This window comes from Protopterus annectens, chromosome 8.part0 (assembly GCF_019279795.1).
Source record: "Protopterus annectens isolate FY-2018-M chromosome 8.part0, PAN1.0, whole genome shotgun sequence".
In the NCBI taxonomy this organism is placed as follows: Eukaryota; Metazoa; Chordata; order Ceratodontiformes; family Protopteridae; genus Protopterus; species Protopterus annectens.
In genome coordinates, this window is record NC_056741.1 from 1,830,843,057 (window position 1) to 1,830,870,109 (window position 27,053).

General features: G+C 38.1%; 1 protein-coding gene across 1 annotated transcript in view; it reads right to left on the reverse strand.

Moving 5' to 3' along the window:
- Positions 1-5,454: 5,454 nt before the first annotated feature.
- The window catches only part of LOC122809660 (cytochrome P450 2U1-like), a 322,309-nt gene continuing 300,710 nt past the window's right edge, over positions 5,455-27,053 (reverse strand). Inside the window, exon 8 of the mRNA XM_044081319.1 lies at positions 5,455-5,949. Coding sequence (XP_043937254.1) covers positions 5,768-5,949 — 182 coding nt within the window. The 3' untranslated portion in view covers positions 5,455-5,767. The remainder of the gene's footprint in view (positions 5,950-27,053) is intronic.

Here is a 27,053-nt window from a genome sequence, read left to right on the forward strand (position 1 = left end):
GAGCATGTTTTTGGGAGTGTAATGAGTTGGCAGATTTTAAAAATTCTTTGGAGTCTACTTTGTCAGAAAAGTTGACGGAGCAAATGATTATAACTAAGCAAATTATTTTTTTTAACTGGGACACATAATCTAATTTGTGTAGACATAGTAAGGCCTTAATACGTTGAATATTTTGCCTGCCAAAAAAGCAGTTACTAGAAATGAACATCAAAAACTAATTCAAATGTAATTGGAGTGCTGAATATTAAAAAAGGCGAAAAAAGAAATGGAGGTGGGGAGCAAATTACATATAAATAAATAGAATTTATGGGAGTAATACATGCAAGATAATGTTTAGGAGGAGGAGAGAATTTTAAGGAAAGGGAGGAACTGAGCAGCTAATTTAGCACTTGAATGAAAGATAATTGTTAAAAATAAAAACAATTTACTGCCTATGGAAATGCAGTATGGTTTGTTTTTTATTAATGGATAAATAACTCAAGCAGGCGTTGACCGAGTGAGAGATAACATTTGCAGTAACCAGCATTTTTATTTTACTTTCCAACACTGTTTTTTATTAATGTTATGTACCCATGTTATTTTTTAAATTATGATTTAATAAAAAAATCTTAAAAATTAATGAAAAAAATTCAAAAGGACCCTGGAGACAGAGAAACATTTATTTAAGTAACCTTCGTACCACTCGGCCATCTTTTCAAGGCTACAAACTTTCTCTGTTTATCTTTTAATACATTTTCCTTTTGAAAAATATTCCCCATTTCACTAGTATACTTACATCCATCATTCTCCTACCAAGAAGAGTAGCATAGCTTACTAAGATACATCTAAATTTCATCAATTTTTTTAAGCTCAAAGTCTGACATTATGTATTTTCTTTAAATCTGCATTTTAACATACACAGTTTTATTTCTTTTCACTAGGCAAATTAGACCCTTGATATTTCCTGAAATTACCCTGTGTACTCAATGTGACAGTGCTAATGCTCATTTCATGACAATCAATCTACCATTTTGATTTCTGTCAGGGTGTCTGAAGAGTACTGATAGGGAAATCATGCCCTACTTTTACTTTTTTAAGATTAAGGGACTATGAAGTGTTGTAAGTATAAGTAAAGTGTGCTGCATGTGAACACTCAGTGATAACTTACCTTTTGGCAAATTTGCTGCAGCTACATTTACTGCTTTTGGTGCCAGTTCCACAGCTACTGCATGGATACTTAGACCGCTTTGGCAGGATCTTCTTCCACAGTACTTAGAAAGAAAAGATCACTTACCAAACAGCCTTTGCCATTGTCACAAACTCAGTCCATGCTTCAGCCATGGGAATTTGAACATCTACTGTTATGGCTAGGTACATCTTGCCCAACTGTTATTGTGTGCCTCTTTCCTCCAACACACAGGTTCATGTGAAGAATGGTTTATTTAGCCAAGCAGATCATGTCCTAGTTCTTAAAAAAAAAGTACAAGTCCCATGATATATCCAGTGTATTAAAAGTAAACAATCATGAATTAGAGTTTGTGCAATCAAAAGTATATTTTAACCTAAAGAAAAAAGGAGCAGAGAACAATACTTGTCACTGTTCTCAAATTAGAAGTAGAAGTAACACAAGCTAAACTCAGTTATCCATATCACAACTGTTTCATAGTCAACAAATTAAGGTATAATTTTCATTATTAAAAATCCTCCCTCAACATTAGAGTAAAGATACAGCTACCTGTAACATCAGTAATGAAAGTAACTGTTAAAGTAACCATGGGCATACATACCTCACTGCCAATGTCTCTTCTCTTCTGGGTTGGACCTTCAGCTGTTTCATGGTTTTATGTCCCAATCACGTTATAGGGGAACTAAGTTGCCGCTAATCACATTTAGTCCCCATCTAACACTAGAGTTACTCACATGGTTTCTGCCTTGTAAGCTTTATTTAATTCCATATCAGAAACATAAGAGTGGAACCAATCAGTAGCAAATCATGTGTTAAAAGTCTCTTTGGTTGTGATTGCAGCTACCTTTTCTCACTGCAGTGTTCATGTTTTAAAGATGGAGAACATTCCAGTGTCTGTGATGCTGACTTCTTTTTGAAGAAAGTGCAGAGGTTTCATTTACTCCAACTTCTTAATGACCAGTATGTGCTGTGTAAAGCCCTTCTTATTCCTCAGCTAAGGCAGTGCCTCCTCAGGATCTAGAAATGTCAACCTCCCTCTGGCAAATGCTCTCTCAAAGAAGCAGTGTACAGCAGCTAAACAAAAAATGTCCCTGCCCATGTCACATAATCACAGTGGTAAAACCTAATCTCTGCAGTGTTGTGTAAATTTGGTAATCCTGCAGAAAACCTGATTTGTCACCAAACATGATTTCCCCCTAAGATCCATACCTGGGAAAACATTTTTTTTATTTATTTATAAAGAATTCAGAATGTGCCACTACAGGTCATGACATCCTTATCTGCAAATGCATGTGTAAATCATGTGTGTCCTTTCCAGTTTTATTTGATCTTTGGGATTCCAGTCCATTTGGACAATTTCCCATTCACAAAATGTACAAAGGTAACTCTTTCTCACTTTGGAATCCATTGTAATAGAGTTTTGTCACCTCCCCCTATATTTTTGGTCAATCACTTGAAGTTACAGATCTTTCACTTGTGTCTGTAAGATCCCAATGATACATTCATCTTCTTGTGATTCAGTCATGAGCTCTTGCAGTTGGTCTGTGTGTGTCATCAGCATACTCTTGGTCTCTCTTTTGTTAGACTGAACTTTGTCAGTAAAGTCCAGAAGATATTGCTATTTGAAGGTGGCTAATTGAGAGACTATAATATTGAATCTTGTCTGACACTATTTCCTACTCATCAATGGCAATACTCCTTGGAATTATCCCTAGCAAGTGCTGAGAAACCAGCACTGCCTTGCTTACTACCTCCATCACTTTAGTACACTTTTCACTGGCTTTTAATGTCCTTGTTTTACCCTGTCAGATTATGAAATACCTAACAAGATAAGCAGTAGAGTAATTTCTTGACATTAACTATCAATTACCCCAGTAACGACAGCACTAAAATTCACTTCTGTATTAAATTAATCACTACTCATCTGCCTGAAGTTTTATTCAAGGCTACATCCCAGACAGAAGTCCTCAGTTTTAATTTCCTTTTTTGTAAGAAGTTAAATCAAAAGCAAGTATTTTAGTAGCAGTAGATAGATCTCATTAATATTGGGCTGTGCACCTGAAACTATATAAAGTGAGTGTTCTCATGAGATGTTGTATATTCTGATGTGCTTGCTGTTGAGTTGTAACCAAGTTAAATAAATGTTTTAGTATATTATGTTTTCTCTTATTAGGTGACCACTGAAGGTGAAGTGAGCACAGAAGTCCAGCAGTTAGCATACTACAGTGAATCCTGAGCTGCTTGTTGGTAGACCAGGTACTGTGTCGGACAGTGTAAAATTCAATGTAAAAGTAAGTTTGTCAGTAAGTGTGTTATAAGTAACTAGACCTGGATGTAAAGGGAAGGGTGCTCTGGCATCCTGACATCTTAGAAGGTCACTCTCAACCCCTTGCCATCCTTGGAAAAGTACACTACCTCTTAAGTATAAGTATAAAATAGAAGCATTATATGTACTCCTAAATGAAGGAAATGTTTATAATATAACACCTGTATTAAAACAAAGGATGCTGCAGCATCCAGGTAGCCTGAGACTGCAATCACAGGCTGCTTTTCAACACCAGAAAGCTTACTGCAGTCACATCCTGTTTGTCAGTGCCAGAGCTCACTGAAACAGTGGAGCTTAAGGAGTCAAAATAAACTCTTATCTCCATCTTGCTTTAGTTGGACAGTATAGAGGAAATGCTAAGCCAAGACAAATCATCCTTGTATACTCAAGCTTCAGATGGTAAGGACATTTCCTGGTGCACTTCTCAACCTGAAGATATTGAAAATAAGAACAAGGTCTCTTGAAAAGTGTTAACAGCCAGCTAAAATTCTGGAATCTAATCAGCATAAAATTTGAATACAAAATACCACATAACTCTTCTGCTTCCAGTAGGAAGGTAGGATACAACTCAGAAACATATCTGAAAAAACAGAGAGTGACAAAAATGATGGAAAAGATAAGCATGTTATCAAAAAGATGGTGAAAAATCTGTAGACGTAAACTGTACTGCAAAATTCTACCACACAAGGTCATTTATTTTTGCTTCAGAAAAGGAGAGTTGTAAGATATGGACCTTCTTTAAATTATTGTTGCTACTAGTTTGTTGGTCACATGGTGTAGTTTTCTGTGTACTAGCCATCTTCAAAAATCACATGGGATAAGGGGCATTCAGAAAATTATGTAAAAGGGTAAATCAAGCCTGAAAATAGGGACATCCCTACAAAAACTGGGGCATCCTCTGCAGGGATAAATCAGTCTTGAAAATAGGAGTATTCCTCAAAATAAGGACAGTTGACAGGTCTGTTGCCTGCTATACAAGGAGTACATAGCGAAGGTGTAAGATAAATTAGAAATAGGAGGTAGTATTCAGGCTTTGACTATGCTGTATCTAACACATAATTGAATGCTGACAGTCGTTCCAAAATAAAGACTCTGTCCAGTGTTGCTTAGAGACACAACAATGACTAGCGAGTTTAATAGTGTTGATAGTATAGCATATAGCAAGAGTTGATTGGCTTAGAAGGATGTTTGCTGAGCATAGGTTCCCACCCATAATCATCCTTCTTGTTTCTTCATCTTCATCATCATACCTGGGATGTATGATGGAGGGAGACCTCTAGAGATTACCCTTTTCTCAGGCTGACTGGAGAGCTGGAGAGGAAGAGAAAAAGGAACTTGTTTAGCGCCACCCCCCTTGCATTCTAACCTAGTTAGATGCTAAAAGGAGGGAGGCCATCTACCTCTATTCATTTTCCATGTACCTCTAAATGATATCTTGAACAAATTGTATCTTTGTCATCCAGGGCCTTTTCTTGGGGTTTTGTCCCTTTCATAGTACTCTGGAGAGAAGTACCATATATTTGGCCTGGGCACCATGGCAGATAGCGCCAGACCTATAATTTGCAGATTGCTGAGCACACTTGTTAGAGATACCTTTAGCAAAAAAAAAAAAAAAGGTTGAAGTTGTTTTTTTTCTATTTCTGTTTAGCCAAAGTCTTAGCAGCATCCAGGATGAGGAAGGAGTTCATGTTCACATGGATACATTTGAAATCTCTGGAAGTCATACCAGAAGGACAGATGTCCATCAATCAATATCTCTTGGATAAGGAGTGATACATAGTACTGCAGCAGTGGTCCCTCTATTCCAACATCTGTTATGCTGAGCATTCCCACTTCAGTATCTTTGCTTAAGAAAAAAAATGTGTTAAAAACCAGCTGGCATCTTTGAAAAACAAGCACATGTAAGCGGAAACACCTAGAATACTTATTGAAACAGGAAACAATGTTAGGAAATTACACAAAGTTAACATTTATATCCATCTACTGTGACTTTATTATGTAAGTTATACAGACATCCTTTTCAGGCAAAACAAAAATAGGGCAGGCTTTTTGTTAATGAACAAATATGGTGTTTTACAATATTTAAGTGGAATAATTCTGTGTTTATGTATGTTAATATAATACACCTCAGAATGTATCATATCAACTTAATTTTTTTTGGAACAAGTAAAAAGTTATAATACAACTATAATAGGTTTTGAAGTGCTACATGAAGGGGTTATGTTGTGCAAAGAATGTCTGAAAGTCCTTCAGGTGTTTTTGCTCATCTTCACTCTTCAGCTTCTTACTTTCATACTGACTTCGAAAGGTAATGGGCTCTGAGTGATTCCAAAGACAGGAGTGAGGTCTGGTGCGGTCAAAGAATCAGGCCAGAGAATTTCAAAGTGTTGAAGTAATGTTGTAAAAAGCAAGAATATTTCCACCCTAGCAAGGTTCTCACCCAGGCATATTCTTGGACCTTTGAAAATAAAGAAACAAGTTTTTATTACCTTCTGTACAATTATTAGATGCTTCTCACTGCTGGTATTCAGTTAGAGGAGAGACACTAGATTAAACATTATTGTATTTTGTTATAGTTACAACTTTGCTAAAGAACAGAATAGGGCATAGTCTACAAACCAGGTTTTTCATATAGTGTATTTACTGTTGCATAGAATAGTTTGCTGTTGATATATTTTTCATTACCACTTTGTTATAAAATCATCACAGTACATATTAGTTGGTTCAGTTCATGCATATGACAGTGATGGTAAGGAAGAAAATAGGGGCTACTTGGAAACAAAGATAAGGTAATGCCCCATAAAATACATTGTTTTTATGTATACATTCCAGTTAAAATAGAATATCATGAGTAGTCGTATCATAACATTTAGTGATGCCACATTTCCCTTAGTCTATTTTAATGCTGCATATACCTTTCCAAACCACAGTTTCTTAAAGAGCTCATTCAGTACCATCACTGGTGAGTCTTGGCAGTCTCTCCTCTGACAAAGGTAAAGTGAAAGAGTACCAGTGACCTTTACTGTAACGTTATGTTCCTTATAAGGCAGTTATCCCATCCCCATGTTATTAAAATGTAGTCCCACCTTTAGCTGTCAAGAACTTGTTCCGACCCTCATCTGTCTAACATTATTAGTTGACATTGTCTTCAAGAACTTATATTACCCTGGCTGCATCTCAGATGACCACAGATTGATTACTGGCTCAGTAAGCTGGAAGAGCCATAGAGGGGTGGGCAAATGATATGTAACTGATGTCAGTGTACCTGCCTGGGAGGGAGGGTAGTAGGGAATCTATCTCCTGCATTGACCTGTTGCTCTAGGAAAGTGGTATAGGCAACCCCCCCCACCCAAGAACAGGCCTCAGGGAGGGGGGAAATCATCCAAGCTATGCAATAGCCCTTGTGGAGATGTGTCAGATTTTATTTTTATTTATTTTATTTTATTTTATTTTACATTTGTTGACCGGGCTAGTCTAGCTGGATATATTTCCGTTTTCAGTAGAGGCCCGGGGAGAAAAGCTCTAAAACATTAATAGTTAGATCATTACTTAAAATACAGCAACAGGATGGTAAACATAGTTGAAACATCGTAAATGAAAGCAGTTCACATAAGTATACAAAAATCAGTAATAATAATAAAAAGTGATCAAAAAAGATATTTACACTAGTATAGAAATCATTAAGAATGGTGAGATGAATTCTGTTACACAATAAAAGTGACATAGTGTTGTTATGTACTAGGTTGTACTAACAATAAGCAGGATGAAACTACGAAATTGCTTCATTGTGGTCAGCAGTTCAGTTCTTCATCATAGAAATTACGAAATATGTGTGAAAAATTGGTAGGGTGTAGAAGTAACATTAGTAGAGGAAAAGGTTAGTCAGGTTTACAACATGGACATAACCAGTGAGTTTTAAAGTATGTTTTTAGTCTTTGTTTAAAGAGAGGCAAAGAAGAAAGTGTTGTTAGTTCATTTGGAAGGAGGTTCCAGTCATTTCCCACTGTACTAGAAAACAGGGAATCTCCAGTCAAGTTATTAGTTTTGGTTATACTAGCTAGAAGCTTGTTAGAGGAGTGCAGTGAGATTAGATTTTTATAAGGGATTATGAGATTGGATAGTATGGGAGTGCTAGTAGGTTGATAAAATATCTTGTGGGTCATGGTTAGTTGGGAGATTTTCAGAAGGTTTTGAAGTTCTAGCCAGCCAAGCTGCTTTAGATTTAGACAGTGGTGAGTTCGAAAGGGGTTACCAGTGGCAAATCTGGCGATGCTGTTATAGGCATGCTGTAGTTTGACAAGGTTATTCTTTTTGAGGTTGGTGTATATGGGAGAGGCATAAAGAAGAGTGGAAATTAAATGGGAATGAGCAATTTTGGTTTTAGCTGTAGGAGTTAAGAAAGTTTTGATTCGATATAAGGAGCCAATTTTCCTGTTGACATTTTAATGGTGTTATTTATGTGACTGTCAAATGTAAGGTTGTTATCAATGGTAATTCCTAACAGTTTAGTTGTAGAGTCAGGGTGTATGATTGTGCTATTATTGGAAATGACAGAGAAATCAATTGGGGTAGACTTATTAGAGGGTGTAAAGAGAAGGAGCTTGTTTTTTTTCGCATTAAGAAGGAGACAACGTTTTGTGAACCATGTTTCTACTATGTTAAATATATTCTGAGTCAGGGAATGTAGTACAGATGGTGAGGTTGCTGAGCAAATTAATGCTGAATCATCTGCATATTGAATGCAGGTGGCCTGTGGGATTGCAACATGCAGGTCGTTAATAAAAAGAGAAAAAAGAAGCGGGCCTAGAATGGAGCCCTGAGGGACTCCCAGTGTAACAGGTAGAAGGGATGATATATTATTTGCCCAGAGAACTGCTTGTTGTCTATTGGTTAGGTATGACTTGAACCATTTAATAGCTAAAGAGTCACGAGAGAAGGATTCAAGAATGTTGATCAGAAGTGCATGGTTAACCATGTCAAAAGCTTTGGAGAGGTCAATAAAGAGTGCAGATGAGAGGTTGTTGTTATTACGATTTCTATTTATAACATCTGTAAAGGATAACAGAGCAGTTGGGGTACTATGAGATGGCCTAAAACCATGCTGACATTTAGCTATTATGTTATTTTGTGTTAAATGGTTTAAAAGTTGATGATGAATGCATTTTTCCATGATTTTTGCTAAGGGTGATGAGTGCTATTGGTCGATAGTTTGAGTAGTCATTTGAGTTGCCACCTTTGTGAAGGGGAATGATATGGGAGATTTTCCAGATGTTTGGAATGTAACCTTCCTTAATGGTTCTGTTTATAAGGATGGATATAGGATAGGAAATTACTTTGGCTGCTTTTTGGAGGTATTCAGAAGGTAACTGGCCAGCAGAAGGGGTACAAGGCCTAAGTTTTTGGATGAGTTTGTAGATGAAAGTGTTAGATATTGGTTGAATAGAGAATACTGGTAGAGTACTAGGTATGGACGTGGCAAGGTTTGAGCTGTCTGGAATAAGTTGGCTAGCTAGTGTTTGTATGGTTTCTGTAAAGAAGGAGTTGAAGGCATTGGCTATTTGGTGGGGGGTGTTAGGGTCTGCCTGAAATGGGATAGGTGTATGGGAGTGCCCTGGGGAAAGGAGTTTATATACACTGGACCAAAACTTCTGGGGGTTATTTTGGTGATTTTGCTGTATTTTACAGTAGTAGTTCTTTTTGTCTGTGAGTATTGCCTTTTTGTAGTATTTCTTAGTTGCTTAAAAAGTTGTTGATCAGAAATATTTTTGTTAGTTCTCCACTTTGCCCAGATTTTATTTCTAAGTAAGATCTTTTTTTGGTTTCATTAGTAAGCCAGGTGGCTGGTTTGGCTTTCATTCTAATGGTCCTTTTGGGTGCATGCCTGTTAAGGATAGATAGGAAATTGGAGTTTAGATAGTCAACAGCTTCTTGAAGTGCTAGAGTTTTTAGAGGGTTCCAGTTACAAGCACTTAGTTCATTTTGGAATAATGTTGGGTTGAAGTGTTTATTGGTAGGTATGTTTCTATAGATGGGGGGATTAGAGATATCATTTTTATGCCTAAGGATATAGGTTAAAGTATGATCACTAAGATCATCTGGTAGAGTTCCTGTGTTGTAAGTTTGTTTTTGTCTATTTATAAGAATCCAGTCTAGGATGCTCTCTTTTTTATTTGGTTTGTTGATTCTGGTAGAGGTTATGATAGTTTGACTGAAACCATGAAGGTTGATATGGGAGGAGGGATTATCAGCTTTGACAGTTTTCCAATCAGTATTAAAATCACCAAGTATAATAGTTTCTTGGGGGTATGTAGAGGACACCCAGCTTAGGATGTTTTCTATGGTGCTAATATTATTCCCAGGTGGAAGGTAGATGCAGATAATATATAAAGATTTGTTAAGGTTTATTTGAAATTTAGTTACAAGTACTTCAGCTTTACTATCTTGTGGTGGGTCAAATGGTAAGGTGGAAATTTGAAGTCCTTCTTTGAATAAGACTGCAACTCCACCACCCTTACTTTTTATACGGTCTAGTCTTAGTATATTGTATCCTTGGAGAATGATTTCATTGTCTTTGGTCTTTGGCTTTAACCATGTTTCTGTTAGACAGAGGATGTCAAAGCTATGGGTATCTAGAAGGGCATGAAGTTGGGTTACTTTGTTATTAACACTATGGATATTTAGATGTCCTATTAGCAAAGAGTTGGGGAGTTTGGGCTGGGTAATCAGGGTAGGTGGATTTGTAGGGCCAGGGTTGGGGTGTATGTCACCATCTTTTAAGGTGGGCTTACAAAGTCTTGTTGTGGGGTTATTAATAATGATTGTTAGATATTTCACTCTTGTTATAGTAGCTGTGTGGTATTTAATGTGGGAGAGTCTATGGTATTTAGGTAGTAGGTAGCTGGAAGTTGAGGTAATGTTAAGTTTACTTTTAGGGAAGACAGAATTGTGAATTGTTGTCTGTTTATGGGAGTAGTTAAAGTGGTTATAGTATGTTTTTTCAAATGAGGTAAGTATGTAGGCATAGGTTAGGATAGTTGAAATTATGCTTAAGAGTAGGATTTTAGTAAATTTTGATTTTACAGTTGTCATTTTTAGAGATTTAATGTAAGATGTTCTGGGAAATTGAGTGGAATGTAACAAGCAAGGGGAATAATGAAAGAGAACAGAGTAAAGGGGAAGGTGACAAAGATAGTGGTTAAGGAAGAAGGGTGTGGTGAGTTACTATAGAGACAGTTTATGGAGGTAGTAGAATAACAGGATGGGTGTGGAAGTATTAGTAAATTGATTGCTGAGTGTGATTTGTGGGATGAGGGAGGGTGTGTGGTAAGTGAGGTATAAGGTTAAGGGCACTGGGGGTGTGTGGGAATTGGGGGTAGGGTAGGGAAGCGGAGTGAGCCACTTGAACGGAGCGGGTTACAGCTAGAGGCTGGAGGCAATCAGTCATACAGCACAACTATGTTCTACAAGCATAGGGAAGGTAAGAATATTTTCTAGAGTTATGTAGTAAAAGGCAATAGAGTGGTATGCTTAAAGAAAGGATGTAAAAGGGGAAGGAAAGGTAACAGATATAAGTAAATAAAGGTAACTGGATTTCAAGTGAAATAAGGAAGTGTAGGACAGGTGTATTAAAGATAGACAAATAAGGGTTTGGGTGTAGGTATAATAAGCACAGAGAAAGGTCCCTCTTTCCTATTCTTTCCAGAGGTTCAGTTATGATACTAACAGTACATAAAGGTAGGTGGTTTAACCTTCCGACTGTGGGGGGGGGGTACTTCCAGTAAGGGTATTTGCAGGGTAGACAGAGGAATGCTGCTCCACAGGGTTACAGAAGTTTGTCAGGCAGGTAAGAAGCAGCTTTACTTGCTTAGAGTCCTGCTGCCCTTCCGTTCCTGAAAGGTTTTCTTCTGCCTTGTAATGTTGGGGTATGGTGAACAGAATGTATCACAGGCACAAGCCTAAAAGCTAAAAAAGAGATAGAGAAGAGTAAAAACCTAAGATGAAAGCAAGGGTGAAAGTTTCATGCAAAAGTGAGTAAGAACTGGTGAGGACAAGTACATGTTTCTAGATAAATCAAGCATTTCATACAATGGAGTTGATACACAGCTGGTCAAGCAGACTATAACAAAGTAACTATGTTAATCTAGAACAGTAAAACACATATGTGGTGGTTGTTAGTTAGATACTGTAAAAGCAGAAATAGGTATTCAGTAACCTCCAACAGTTCAAGGTAATGCACTAATACATATGCAGTAGTCAGCCATGACATACACTAATACAATGCAGTTACATTAATTTATAATAATTTTTAAAATAAGGTTTTAGTCTCAAATAATTCCCTTAATTTGTAATCACTTTCAAAGTAAGGCTTTAGTTTGGAAAGACTTGTGAGAGACAAAGATATGTGGGACATGAAGTTAGCACAGCCTATTAGATAAGTAATTGTTTGGAGCTACATTCAATTAAAAGTTATAGGTGTTAGGACCGCTAACTGAGTACAGCAAATATCGCTTAATAATATGGAATAGCTGAGGGTAAGACTAGGTGAGGATTACAGTATAGTGTACCATAAGTATAAAATGTATGCAATGAGTGTGCATAATGTTATCCCGGAATAACATGTATTTCAGCTAATACAAAGAAGGTATCCATATATCTGTAACTTGCTTCCGGTTTATTAGACTCTCTTGGCTGATTTAAAAAGTGCAAACTTAACAAATTGTCATCTAAAGGAACTGGTAGTGTAGCGACAAGGAGTCCAAAATGCTACTCTGGCGTGTTCTACATATTCTACGCACCAGAGCTCATATGGCGCATGTAGTGTTCAACGCTATGAGAAGCGTTTGGGATTGTAACCCAGAATGCAAAAAAAGTAATAAAGTAAATCGTTTAAATGGTTCTGGTAGTTTAGAGACAAGGAGGCCAAATGTTACTCTGGCTTAGTTAGCGTGGTCTGCATATTCTACACACCAGAGCTCATAAGGCGCATATAGTGTACAACGCTATGAGAAGCATTAGGGATTGTCGATCATCAATCGACTATTGCAATAACAGCTACCAGAATCCTCATAGAAGTTGATAGCCTTCGAGGGGATTAAAAAGGCTATAGAGGATATCTACGGAGCAGTGTGAGCATAACTCGGAGAAAGCATACACAAATAAGCGTACGCACATGGAGCATGGCTAAACAGAGTATCTCAGATTAAACAACATAAAGCTAACCTAACTAAATAGAAAAACTAAGCAAGCTAGTAGTACGTTGCAAATTCAGTACCTGGATAAGGTCATAGAGAGAACTTTCAAACTAGTATGTGCTCCACGCGGAAACAGCGTGCAATATTCAGAGCTAGGTTATATATAGTATCACAGTCTAAAACAACAGTAATTGCATCATACTCTAAACAACTTATATGCTTTATCATCTATCAAAATATTCTATTGTGAAATGTGCAGCTACAGAATGTAAACATTACATACAAGGAAAAAAAACACTTACGGACTGCACACCACCAGGAGGACAAGGGACTGTTGCTTAGGGCTAGGGGATTTAAAAATGGCGCCAAGATGCTAGCCTATATTTATAGGTTTAGCGAAGGTAAAAGAGTGGGGAGAGGGGTGGGCGGGACAAAGAGAAAGAGAACGGTGGATGAAGGTGGGTGGGGGAGCCTATTACGTGGGAGGTGAGAAATCAGTTGCAGTTACAGTGAGAAACCACAGGGACACAGTGAAAGTGTTACAGCTAGAGGCTGGAGGCAATCAGTCATACAGCACAACTATGTTCTACAAGCTTAGGGAAGGTAAGAATATTTTCTAGAGTTATGTAGTAAAAGGCAATAGAGTGGTATGCTTAAAGAAAGGATGTAAAAGGGGAAGGAAAGGTAACAGATATAAGTAAATAAAGGTAACTGGATTTCAAGTGAAATAAGGAAGTGTAGGACAGGCGTATTAAAGATAGACAAATAAGGGTTTGGGTGTAGGTATAATAAGCACAGAGAAAGGTCCCTCTTTCCTATTCTTTCCAGAGGTTCAGTTATGATACTAACAGTACATAAAGGTAGGTGGTTTAACCTTCCGACTGTGGGGGGGTACTTCCAGTAAGGGTATTTGCAGGGTAGACAGAGGAAGGCTGCTCCACAGGGTTACAGAAGTTTGTCAGGCAGGTAAGAAGCAGCTTTACTTGCTTAGAGTCCTGCTGCCCTCTAGTGGAGGAGGAAGGGAGTTACATTTCATCTACAGGGGAGGTAAAAAAGAAGAAAACAGGTGAGAAAGTTGTTGAATGCCTGGGGTGGGTCCTCGGGTGTGCTGGCCCTTACAATAGGTTCTACTGTAACAATCACAAAGTTTAGTTTAATACCTATTGGAGCAGTAGCTTATTCTTATACTAGAAGGCTGGGCGAGCAGAGCCTTAAAAATACGTAGGGATTCTTATAGGGTAAGCCCTTCCGTTCCTGAAAGGTTTTCTTCTGCCTTGTAATGTTGGGGTATGGTGAACAGAATGTATCACAGGCACAAGCCTAAAAGCTATTGGAGCAGTAGCTTATTCTTATACTAGAAGGCTGGGCGAGCAGAGCCTTAAAAATACGTAGGGATTCTTATAGGGTAAGCCCTTCCGTTCCTGAAAGGTTTTCTTCTGCCTTGTAATGTTGGGGTATGGTGAACAGAATGTATCACAGGCACAAGCCTAAAAGCTATTGGAGCAGTAGCTTATTCTTATACTAGAAGGCTGGGCGAGCAGAGCCTTAAAAATACGTAGGGATTCTTATAGGGTAAGCCCTTCCATTCCTGAAAGGTTTTCTTCTGCCTTGTAATGCTGGACATATCTGCCGGTCAGGAATATAGGCAGTCCCTCCACAGTGATGGAGCCCATGTAACCACCAAGGGAGGAGTTCAGCAGCATTTTAAAAACTGCCCTAATGAATGTGAGGATGATGGCTCCTCAGTTGATTTTCACCTCATAGGGTATGAGTGGGCTGGGAACAGTTTCTTTCACAAGAAGTCAAATTCTTAGGAACCATTATTAAGCCCATGGGGAGATTTCTGTGCGCACAGAGAGTACAAGGTATTTTACAAATGCAAAAACCAATGACTATCTCGGATTTGCATAAATCTATGGGTATCATGAACTACAACAGAGAATTCATTGACTGTTCACACACAGCAGGACTTCTGTAAAACATGTTATCTGTGCAAAAACTTTATAGCAATCTGGAATGGGGTGTAGTAGAGGAACAATCATTCACAGCTATGAAGGAGAAATTGGCAAGGGCTACAGAACTGATAGTGCCAACGTCAAAGTTACTGTTTGTTTTACAAGTGGCGGCAGGGAAAAACACACTGTCAGTGGTGTTACAAGAAGTGCCACATGGGAGACATAAAAGATCACAAAAGACTTTGAGACCTGTTACCTTTTGTAGTCGCAAAATGACTCCGGTAGAGAAGGGATATCACCCCTGTATTCAGCAACTGATGGCTATATATTGGGGAATCAAACAGACAGAATATCTAACAGTCTTTTCATCCATAATAGTGCAGACACCGCATCATGCAGTGCAAGTACTAGTAGACAGTTTCAAAATGAATTTATCAGCCAGGCAGTATTTGCTAGGTGGATGACTACTTTCAGTACAAAAAAGATAATCTTTCAAGCAGGAGAAAAATATTATTTGTCTAACTTGCTGGGATATGAGGGAAAACAGCATAACTGCATTGACAATATGACCAAGCCAGAAAAATCCCCCATATCACCAGGTTACAATAATTTTTTGCCCTCTGTCTTTGTAGACGGAGCCAGCTACTGGGAAAGTGGATGGTATGTGACAGGATTTGCAGTAATACCAGAAAAGGAAGACTTGAGAGTTCCAGAGCTCGTGCAGCTCCTGGGTCACATGTCAGCCCAAAGGGCTAAATTGGAAGCAGTACTGTATGAACTACAGCACTATAATCCTGTCAATATTTACTCTGATAGTGCATATGTGGTAAATTCATTACATTTACACATGACTGTTTGGGCTTGTAGAGGTTTTGTAGACAGTGCAGGAAAACCACTAAAACATGCAGAAGTTTTGCAAAATATATGGAAAACCATTCGGCAAAAGAATTTACAAGGGCAATTCAGTATCTTAAAGGTAAAAGCCCATCAAAAACCAACCTCAGAAGTGTTCAAATTAAATGCAAAAGCAGACACCTTAACCAAACAGGCAGCAAACACAGGATGGCAGTTGTATCCGGATTTAAAATCAGTTGAAGCAGTACAAGTTAACGTATTAAACCAGGCCAGGGATATCGCTGAGGATTTGGTTCAAATACAAAAGCAGGAAGGTTTGGAAGAAGAAACTAGTCACTGTATGATAGAAGGGGTCCACCCCACCTAATGAATTCTGGGTTTATCTCACTACAAAAGAATTAAGATTACCTTATGTGCCATATCAGCTAGCAAAACAGTTGGTAAAATACAATCATCAATTGTTAGGACATGTAGGTAGTGAAAAGTTATGGCCAGTGGTCAAAGAAAAGTACTGGAATCCAGCTTTAAGAAAGTTGTGTAAGCTAGTTTCAGAAAAGTGCTTAATCTGTTTGCAGGTTAATGCCAAAAGTAAAAAGCATCATTTACACAGGGTCATGCCAGCAGATGGACCATGGTATGCTGTTCAAATAGACTATGCAGGACCATTACTACCAGCAAAAGGAGGGTGTCACTACTTGTTAGTAGTGGTAGATATGTTTTCAAAGTGGGTGGAAGCAATTCCTACCAAAAAGACAACTGCTAAGGCACAGCAGAAGCTTTATTGAAAAACATTTTTGCCATTGGGGATGGCCACGGGTTATCGAGTCTGATAATGGGCCACAAACTGTCAGTCAGCTAATCAAACAAATGTGTAATTTGTTAGTAATACAACAAAGATTTCATGTACCCTACCATCCACAGTCCAACAAAATAGTTGAGAAAATAAACAGAACCATTAAGGAAAGACTAACAAAGGCATGCTTGGAAAAGGGACGGGACTGGGTACAACAATTGCCAGGAATTTTGCTAGGGGTAAAAGCTACCCCAAATAGCAAAACAGGGATTTCACCATTTGAAATCATGACAGGCAGAAAAATGCCCACACAACTACTTTTTGATCCAGAGGTTGGGCATAATAGAACTTTGTTAGAGGTAGCACAACATCAAAAATGGTTAAAAGACATCATAGAACAATGTGATTACTTGGCAGGGGAGCAAGCATTCCATTTATGGAAAAAGGTCCCAGTAATGCCACAGGAATACCACCTTCCCTCTGGAACAAAGGTATTAGTTAAAACATTTCAGACGGATGGTCCATGGGATAGTAATTGGCGAGGACCTTTCGAAGTAATGGAACAAATAGGACCTTTAGTCTATAAGATCAAACAAAGCAAGAAAAACAAAACATTGCTAGTTCACAGGGATCAAATGAGAGTCATTGTTTTTAGTGATCAGCAACAAAATGCATCGCCTTTAAAAGAAGGGGGAACAGATGCTCAATAAAGTTTAGGTTTCTGTTTTTTAGAAACAATGTACAAGACTGAATGCCAAGCATTGTGCAAAGTTTGTTGAAAGTACTCTCAAAGAGGTTGTTAGGACAAACCAGTTTTAATAAAAATAAAAAATGTGATTGTTATTGTAAGTATTGTGCTCAGTGGACTGCTTTTGGTAAAATACCAAACAGAAGGAATCAAGGTTGTTTATTACAACATTTCACAAATAAAGCTTGGTTGGAAAAATGTTACACGAACTAGAACACAAGACAATTTCAGTTGTGAAATGCAAACAAAATGTATACTTGGGAGCAAAACATTCAACACAAATATATTCGCATGGTTAGCTAAACAAGGTCAGGCATACATAAAAGTAGTAGAAGAGTCAAAGACTGATGTAAACATTTCAGTACACAGTTCAGTTTCTATTAGATGCTGCATATTTCACCCTGAAGATTTAACAAAGTGGACAAGACAAGACATCAGACATAAAATATTGCGGGTCTACTTTATTTAGGCGAAAGCATAAAACTGCGAATACATATGGATCGAACCATATGCATCGAAAGGGCAAGCCATAGAAAATTGTAAACGGAAATCTCCATAGGTGGAGATTTCCATTTACTTCAATGTAGTGCGATCTCAGAGTTGGTATATTTAAGTAGTGGGGGGTGCAGGGGGGCTTGCCCCCTTGCCTACATCTTTTTTTTTTTTTCGGTGTATTTTTTTTCTTTATTAACTTTCGAACATTTGATGCATAAGTGTCGATCTTTATGCATTTGAACTTTTGAACATTCGAGTTAATAAAGTAGACCCAAATATCGCAGTGTGCAGACAATAACACAAAAATAAAAATAAATTCAACAGGGGAAGAAAAGGGTATAATTCCTATCAATACTTTGTTTATTTGTACAAATAGCACAAAAATACAAGGAAAAGGACCATGAGTCAGAATACTTACCATTCTGGGTAACAAGCCAGTACTTCATACAGATCAAGTGGTAAAAATACCATCCAGTTGTACTATGATAGGACAGCAATGCCAAAAAAGAATATTGCACTTCAATATTATGTTTCCAAGTTTTAAACAAATGGGATACAGACTTAAAAGAGCTTGGAATGACACACTTTTAGGGGAAGTAGGAGCAGAATTGGGAACCCTAAATGCTATGGATGTTGAAATGTTATGTAATAAACTAAAACTAGCAGGACAAGACATATCTCAAATTGTACATTTACAAACACAATGGAAAATTACTATTTGTTATGTACATAAAATGTACGGTATCAAGAGGGTTTTTTAAAGTCATTACAATGTATCATTAATAAACAGATTGCAATTTGATAGTAATGTATCTATATTTGTAGACTAGACAAAATGTACTTTACAGTCATTGTATGTTAAAATGCAACAAAATGTGTTACAAAGTTAATGTTACAAAATGAGTACATGTGGCGACAACTATTCAGCAGGTGGATCCCGTCCACTAGCTGGATAAGATTGTTCACAGAACAGACTCAGTGTAATCACAATTATTGTACCAGAAAAATTATAATGTGACAAAACAGTGATATGTCAATTTATGGTATTACCCATTATATTCTGGTCTACATACAATGATACTAAACTTTTGTTACATCAACTAGAAGGAAATTACATAGATCTGGATAACAAAACTCAGATGTTAAAACATTGTACAGAAACTATGAATGGTTTAATATGTGGACAACATTCTCCTGTTTATGAACCATGTATTTTTAGAACATTCTGTAAATTTGTGCAAATTATTTATTTATTTATTTATTGACATTTGTTAACCGGGTTGGTCCTTCTGGGCCAGGAGCCCATTTTCAGTGGAGACCCGAAGAGTAAAGCTCCAATTACATAAGAAAAGTATACATGATAGTTTAACATGCAAAAAGTACAGTGATCAATTTCAAAAACAAGTCATTGAGTTGAGAAAAACATTACAAGTTCTCATTAAATTCAGGCATTTCAAAAGCAAAATATAAATATATTGTACTGGAGTGTGTACAACAGAGTATAGTTGGGTCAGGTAGGGCCATGGCAAGTACAACTTTTTGTCCTCAAAGTGTAGTTTGAGTTCTTTCTTAAATTGTAAAGGGTGTGTTATGGAGCGTAAATGGGATGGAAGGTTATTCCATGCCTGGGATAGGGAGGATTTATAAAGTAATCCACCAATAATTTTTTTTGGTTGGTAGATGTTAAAGAGTTGTTGGTTAGAGGTACGAAGTGTGCGAGTTTGTGTATAGGTGGAAACTAAGGAGGACAGGGCTGGGCAGATTAATGGTTTATACAGTATGGAGTGGATTATTTGAAACTGAGATAGAAGAAGTTGTTGTGGGAGTTCTAGCCATTGTAAAGAGTTGAGAGAAAGGCAGAGGTGAGAGCTGTGTGGGGAGTTTGTAATGAACCTTGCTATTTTGTGGTAAGTTTGTTGGAGTTTGGCCAGGGTAGTTGTTTGAATATTAGTTAAAATATGGGTGGCATAGAGAAGGGAGGGGAGAAGAAGAGCCTGTGATAGGAACAGTCTGACATCGTAGGTCAGGAATCTATGGTGTCGGTAGAGCATACCTAGCTTTTGGTGAGTTTTCTTTATACTTTGTAGAATGTGTAGGTTAAGTTTAAGTTTGTCGTCAATGATGGCTCCGAGACGTTTTGTGTGGGAGTCAGGTTGTGTTTTGGTGTTATTGGAGGATGAGATAAGAAAGGTAGATTTTAGGTGAGAGAGTGTCCGGGGAAGAATAACAGAAGTTTGGTTTTCTTAGGGTTTAGGATAAGTAGATTTTCAGCATGCCATTTTTCAACTGATAGACAGGTGTCCTGAGTGAGTGTGTGGAGGTCAGAGATGTTATTGGAAGAACAGATGAGTGTTGAATCATCAGCATATTGGACTAGTACTGATTGTTTGCAGGAGGTATACAGTTCATTTGTAAAGATGTTGAAGAGGAGGGGACCCAGGATGGAGCCTTGAGGCTCCCCAGTAGTTACAGGGAGGTAGGGTAAGCAAGCAGAGAGCCAATGAACAGATTGCTGTCTGTCAGACAGATAACTAGAGATGAAGGTAAGGGTGGAGGGAGCCAGACAGAGGTTAGATAGTTTAGTCAGGAGTAAAGGGTGAGAGACAGTGTCGAAAGCTTTTGAGAGATCAAGGAAGAGGCTGGATACAAGGAAGTCTTTGTCTCGAGCTTCGGCTATTGTGTGTGTAAATGACAGGAGAGCTGTAGAGGTGCTGTGGTTAGGGTGGAAGCCATGTTGGGAAGTATTACCTTCAAACTTTAAAATGTTTGTCGAAGTGGCACCACAATTTGTATGTGTGGTTTCAAACAAACCAGTGTTAAAATATAAGCAAACACCCTTTGTGGGATGTATCAGTAATATCATGTATTTAACCTGGGAAAATAAAACCTATGTGTTTTCTACCAGTACTAAAGAAATGGAAAAGTTTCAAGAAAAATATAAAATTATTAAATTTCCTAACATTACCTTGTCACTGGACAAGTTAAGAGAAATAATACAGGACACAGACTATCTTAAAGATTACTTGGATCATCGTAACCGCAGCATATTACGGCATAAACTAAATAGTGTAATAATAAAAAACAAATTAATAACGTTGGCTGAAAAAACTGAAGCTCACACTGCCCATAATTGGTGGAAAATATTCACAGGGTGGTCATCATCTGGAACCAAATTGTTAAATTGCTTAATACATCTGGTATTGGTAGTTTTAGAGGTCATAATAATAATCACAGCTTGGAATTGTTGATGCTGCAGGTTGCGAAGAGTTGCAATAACTCAGCAAGTCATGATTGTAAACATGAATAAAATGATAAATGCTGTAAATAGCGATGCTGATTTAATAAATGCAGTCTTTTCTTTAACAAAAGTTTAGTCCATTCCCTAAAATATAATAAAGGGGAACTGTAAGAGTACTATTAATCTGTTCCATTTAGTATATTTACTCTTTCTTCAAAACTGTTGCTAGCATGATTATTAATATAGAGCAAAATGAAATATAAAGAGTTAACTTAGAAGTAGTACAAATGCTGAAAAATAGTTTAATTAGATATTGGCATCCATGCATAAAGGAGTATGTTATTGAGAAATAGAGTATGTAAAAATAGCTGTGTGCAGATGGTGGTTGGGAAAGGATTAAACAGAATGTCACTGAGATAAAAAAATGTAAAATCAAGGACTGGAACATCAGCAAGATAATGGAAGAACACCGAGTTTCCAGATAATGCAGGAACACAGAGTTTCCAAGGACCACCAAGTTTCCAAGGACCAAGGACAATCATAAATTAGAAGAAACAAAGAGACTGTTATACATCAGACTTTGGGAAGAAAACAGACTCTGTATAAATATGAGTGTGTAAAAATAAGCTTTGGGAATTTACCACAGAGAGCTGAAAGCATTATTTCGCATGTTGTAGAACTAAAGGTACAATTCTAAACAGTAAAGTTGCTAACTGAAGTAGTTGGTCTCTGTGTATTTATTGTACCTAGTACAATACCGTAGCTAAGTAGTTGGTCACAGTAAATAGCTAAATACTGTGTTATACATGTGTACAAATGCAAGTAACACCAAAAAAACAAAAAAGGACAGTATCATTTTTCATTAACATCAAATTAGAGGGTTTATATAGAATGGGAAAGACTGATATTGCCAGTAGAGCAGAATGCTCTGGGACTACATGATATATAATCATATTATACTGCTACACAGATTAGGCTTAGTTAAAATGTACAAAATGTAGGATACATGCCTAAGATAAAGCAAATGATAGATGTACATAAAAGTTCAGGTGAAGCTCTAAAAAGAAAGGGATTTTCGAGTTAAGTGACAAAACTGGATTATACTAAAGCTACAGGCATTTATGTACATAAGGGAGTTATAAACACAATAAAACAACAAAAGATGCAAGAATGGATGGGGAAGTTGACATGATAGAGATAGGAAATAATATGAAAGGCAAAAAGTGGATAAAACAGTGGCAGTAGATGCAGAAAATCGAAGAAGGAACCAGGATATTGGCAGCAGATTGCACAATGTGCAAGTTTTAAAAATTCAAAATAAAAATAATTTCATAATAAAAGAGTTTACTTTTCAAAGAAGAATTTGATATTGTAAGATGTGAGGAATTTTTATATTTGGGCCTTAAAGAAGAGTGGGAAAAATGAGTATTTCATATTACAAAAACAAGGCCCAGATTAATAGATTTACTGGTGGAGTCAACAACAGAAGTAGCTTTGGTTGTTCAGTAAATCATACAAGATGTGAATATATAACTATTCATAGATGCATCAGATCTGGGTGGGAAGCTGCTTCAGGCACCCTGAAGGTGCAGGGCCCTTGGTCACCTCAGCAGAGGGCAGATCATATCAACATCAAGGAAATGTGGACTCTCATTTTGGCCCCTCAGGCTTTCCATGTGCTCTGGGTCCTGGGTCCCTTGAAGGTTTATTCCAACAATACAACAGTCATGCGGTACATCAGCAAAACAAGGGAGCACAAGGTCCTGCCTCCTTTGCAGGTTAACTCTTCAGGCATGGGAAATGGCCATCACTTTGCAGGTCAGGTCACTCTACAGACAGTCTATATACCTTCATAGCACAATCTTACAGCAGATTTTCTCAGCGTGTCCAGGACACAGCCTCATGAATGGATGCTTCACAGGGATTTGTTTCGGGACATAGTTCTTCTGTGGGGTATTCATCAAGTAGATCTGTTTGCCTCCCTGTTGAACAGGCAACTCCCCTTGGAAGGTGGATGCCATGTCTTTCTCTTGGAAATGAATGTTCCTGTATGCCTTTCCTCACCTTTCTTTTCTGCCAGTGGTCCTTCACAAAATCGAGAACAACTCTCCAAAAATCTTGTTGGTGACTCCATTTTGGCTTGGACAGCACTGGTCCCCCCTCCTATTCCATCTGGCCAGGGGTAGTCATCACAAGTTACCTCACTCCATGGATCTTCCATAGACACCTCAGATGTTATTTAGACAAAGCAAAGGGCTTTTGTAAACTGATGAGCTTTTTGTTTCTGTTCATACCAGGACATTGGGTTTGGCAGTTCATAAGCAGACCACCTCCTCCTGGATTTCAAAGGCTATTTATTTTTGTTATTCTTTTCATGGCAAGCGGTTGTCTGCTTCTGTGAGGGCTCATTCTACTAGAGTAGTGGCTTCCTCTGGGGATTTCTTCAAATATTTTGACATCAACTGTGCCCTTGAAGCTGCTACCTGGTCTTCATTTTACACTTTCACAAAACATTGCACATTAGATGTCATTTTCATGACCAGGGCAGATTTTGTCATTCCTGGGTTTGTGGAGGGCTCCTTCTTGCCTTCCTCCCCCCTACCCTCACAGTAGCCTTTGTACTGTCCCAGAGGTGATGAATATTACAACAGTGATACAGAAGGACATAGACATAGTTGAGCTGTGTAAATATTTACCATAACCGTAGATATTCTGCTTTTCACTGTTGAAACACTTTCACTCCCTCCTACCCCCTTTTTACCTTAATTTTGCATGTAATTTTTTTGTACTGCCCAAGACATTCCTCTCCTTCTCTTTATTCCTTCCTTTTTCTGGATGTACAAGTCCTCCTTTCCACTGGGGGGTCCTAGTTCTCCTGGGGCACTTCAGTTCTGAGTTGGGAGCATACAGACATCAGTTTTATGCTTTATGCTTGGGCGGAGAGCATACTTCTGGCTTATGATGCTCCCTGGGTAATAAAGGATATGGTATACTAGCTGGACATTGGGTATCCTTGTCAGGAGATCCCAGAGGTGATGAATACTACAACAGTGAAAAGGACATCTACTGTTATGGTAAGATTTTACACAACTGTACTTTTCCACTTCCTGCAAGTGTTTATGCCACCTGTCTTCATCCTGCTTGTTAAGACATCCAATTCCTCCTTTTCTTCTTTTCATGCTACTTCTCTCTGTTCAGTATTTGCAGATTTTTCTATCCCCATGAGGAGAAACAATCTTTTTGGTGTTCTTGATACATTCTGCATGTATTTTCTTTTAATGCAACTGCTGAGTTTATGGCTATATTTTATGTATCCCTTTCAGTTTATAGCTGTTTATTGATACTGGAGTCGTCTTGGGGTAACTCATTTATGACAGTACCTGAGATGGTGTATATAAAATGTTTTGCATTTATCTATCATCATATTGGTTAAGTAGTATATTTAATTGATTTCACATTGTCCTTTTCATTCTTCCTCACAAATGGGTCTAGGATCTGGTCCTCAGATCTGACTCGGCTGCATAAACAAGACTTCGGATCTAATTCTGAAGCTCCTCCCTCTACCCATAATGCTCTACTCTGCCTCCAGCTCCTCAGATCTTGTTTGCTACCATTGCAGTAAGATGGAAGATCTATTTGCGAGCAGTAAAAGTGTCTTTTTTGATATAGTTTCTCTAATATTTCTGCTGCTATTTTTCTTGTAATTACTTTTAAAGTTAGTACTAACCTTACTTCCTCCCTCAGCTATATGCAGGCATTAGGGTTTTTCCCATTCCTTACCATTTCTTTACTTTTTTTTGTACCACTTGTGGTACTTTGCTATTTCTTCATGTTTTTTTTCTCCCTATATTCCTATATTTCTATATTTCTATGTATCTATTCCCCTTTATATATATATATATATATATATATATATATATATATATATATATATATATATATATAGATTCATTAGACAATCTTGAAATACTAAAATGTTGAATTTCAGTATTTCGAGACTGAATAGTCGAAAACCCACATACCCAAACACCCAAAACCGCAAATAGCATAATTGCGACCATACACACACACACACACACACACACACACACACACACACACACACACACACACACACACACACACACACACACACACACACACACACACACACACACACACACACACACACACACACACACATACACCTACCTAACTACACTAAAACAAACAAAACAACACACACAAACACAACATAACACATAAACAAACACACCTACCCTACCTATAAGCCTTTCTGCACCTCCCACATGGGGGGGCTGTGCCCCCCACACACCCCCTACTTATATATACTAATGCCAAGGTCACACTAAACATGCAAACACACAAAAAACACCACTACACACACTCACACACACTAAAATCCCTACCCAATACCCTTACACAAACACCACTTACCTGAAACCCCAGATAAATCCACAAACTGCACTGCACATCACGAACATGACACCACGATAGCGGATTCAACATTTCTGCATTCGAAATAGTGCAGTTTTGCGTAACTGCACTTTTGACTATTCAGTCTTGGAAGTACTGAAATTCAACATTTCAGTACTTCGAGATTGTCTAGTGTATCTATCTATCTATCTATCTATATCTATATATATATATATATATATATATATATATATATAGATGGTTTCACTTTATAATCTTGAAATACTAAAATACCGAATTTTAGTATCTCCAGACTATAAAGCCAAAAGTGGAGTTGTGCGAAACTACATAATATCGAATGTGGAAATGTTGAATCCGCGGTTGTGTTGGGGCGTTTGTGATGTGTGGTGCGGTTTGTGGATTTAGCTGGGGATTCAGGTAAGTGGTGTTTTGTAAGAGCATTGCATAGGGATTTTATTGTGTGTGAGTGTGTGTAGTGGTGGGTTTTATGTGTTTGTGTGTTTAGTGTAACTTCAGAGTTAGTATATATAAGTAGCGGGGTGCATTGGGGCTTGCCCTTCTGCTTGTAGGTAGGGTAGATGTGTTTGTTTGTTATGTTGTGTTTGTGTGTGTTATTTTGTTTGTTGTAGTGTAGTTAGGTAGGTGTATGTGTGCTTGTTTGTGTGGTGGTGTGTGTATGTGTATGATTGCGATTTTAAATTTCGCGGTTGTGGGTTTTTGTTTTTTTTTAAATTTTTGGCTTTATAGTCTCAGGATACTAAAATTCGGTATTTTAGTATTTTGAGATTAATATATATATATATATATATATATATATATATATATATATATATATATATATATAGAGAGAGAGAGAGATTAAACCATTTTCATTCTGTCTGTTTAACCTTCTTCTTTTCAGGTTAAACTTATTGCAGTTTAACCCTTTTTTCCTCTACAGGGTTTACTGTTTAATTGCTGCCTACCATGTCAGAGAAGTCTACGGGTTTTAAGAAGTGCATTTCTTGTGGGCACAAGATTCCTAATTCTGATGCCCACAAGAAGTGTGTGTACTGTCTAGGAGCTGCCCATCTGGACCCTCCATGCATTCTTTGCACCACTTTTAATCCTAAAACGTTCCCTGACCATCAGAATAAACTGATCCTGAAAGGGTTACCTTCTGCTGGGGCTAAAACCCCTCAAACCCAACACAAGTTGTGTCAGAGATGAGGAAAAGGTACCTTTCCCAAGTCTTCAGGAGCTTCCTTGGAACTGTCAGAAAAGCTACGAAAGGTCTGGGATCCGACTTTTTTGGATCTGAGGTCTGGCAGGCCACTTCGGATCCACAACAATCCTTAAATCTGACTGGCTCAGCCCCTACTGCTAGCTCTCCCCTTCCTTCCTTCCACCTCTTTCTCGAGATCCGACCAGTATAGGCTGTACTCTGGAATCCCCATCGCCCCTTGGATCCATTAGTACACCTGCCCAACCGATACTGTCTCCTTTTCCAATCTGATCTGCAATTTTGGAGTTCCTGGAGCCAAGATCCTCAAGAGGTTCAGAGTCAGGTCCGAAGAAGCTCTCTTCCTCAACTCTGATGGTGTCCCTGACCAGTCCTGCTCTGATACCATTGGACCAGGGTGGATCCCGGATTCGAGAGGTCAGCTCCAGGTCTGAGGGGTAGGGTTTGGCTCCTACTTTGTTGGATCCATCCCTTCCCCCAGGTGTCTAAGCCCTGGACAGCTTGGGTCCGATTCTCTCCAGAGGCCTCACTGGCTTCAGCTGCTTCGATTCTGAGGAGGCAGGGAGAGGTTCCCCTGGTCCATCAGCCTTCCAGGTAGCAGAAAGGGCTTTTTCATTTCATAGAGAGC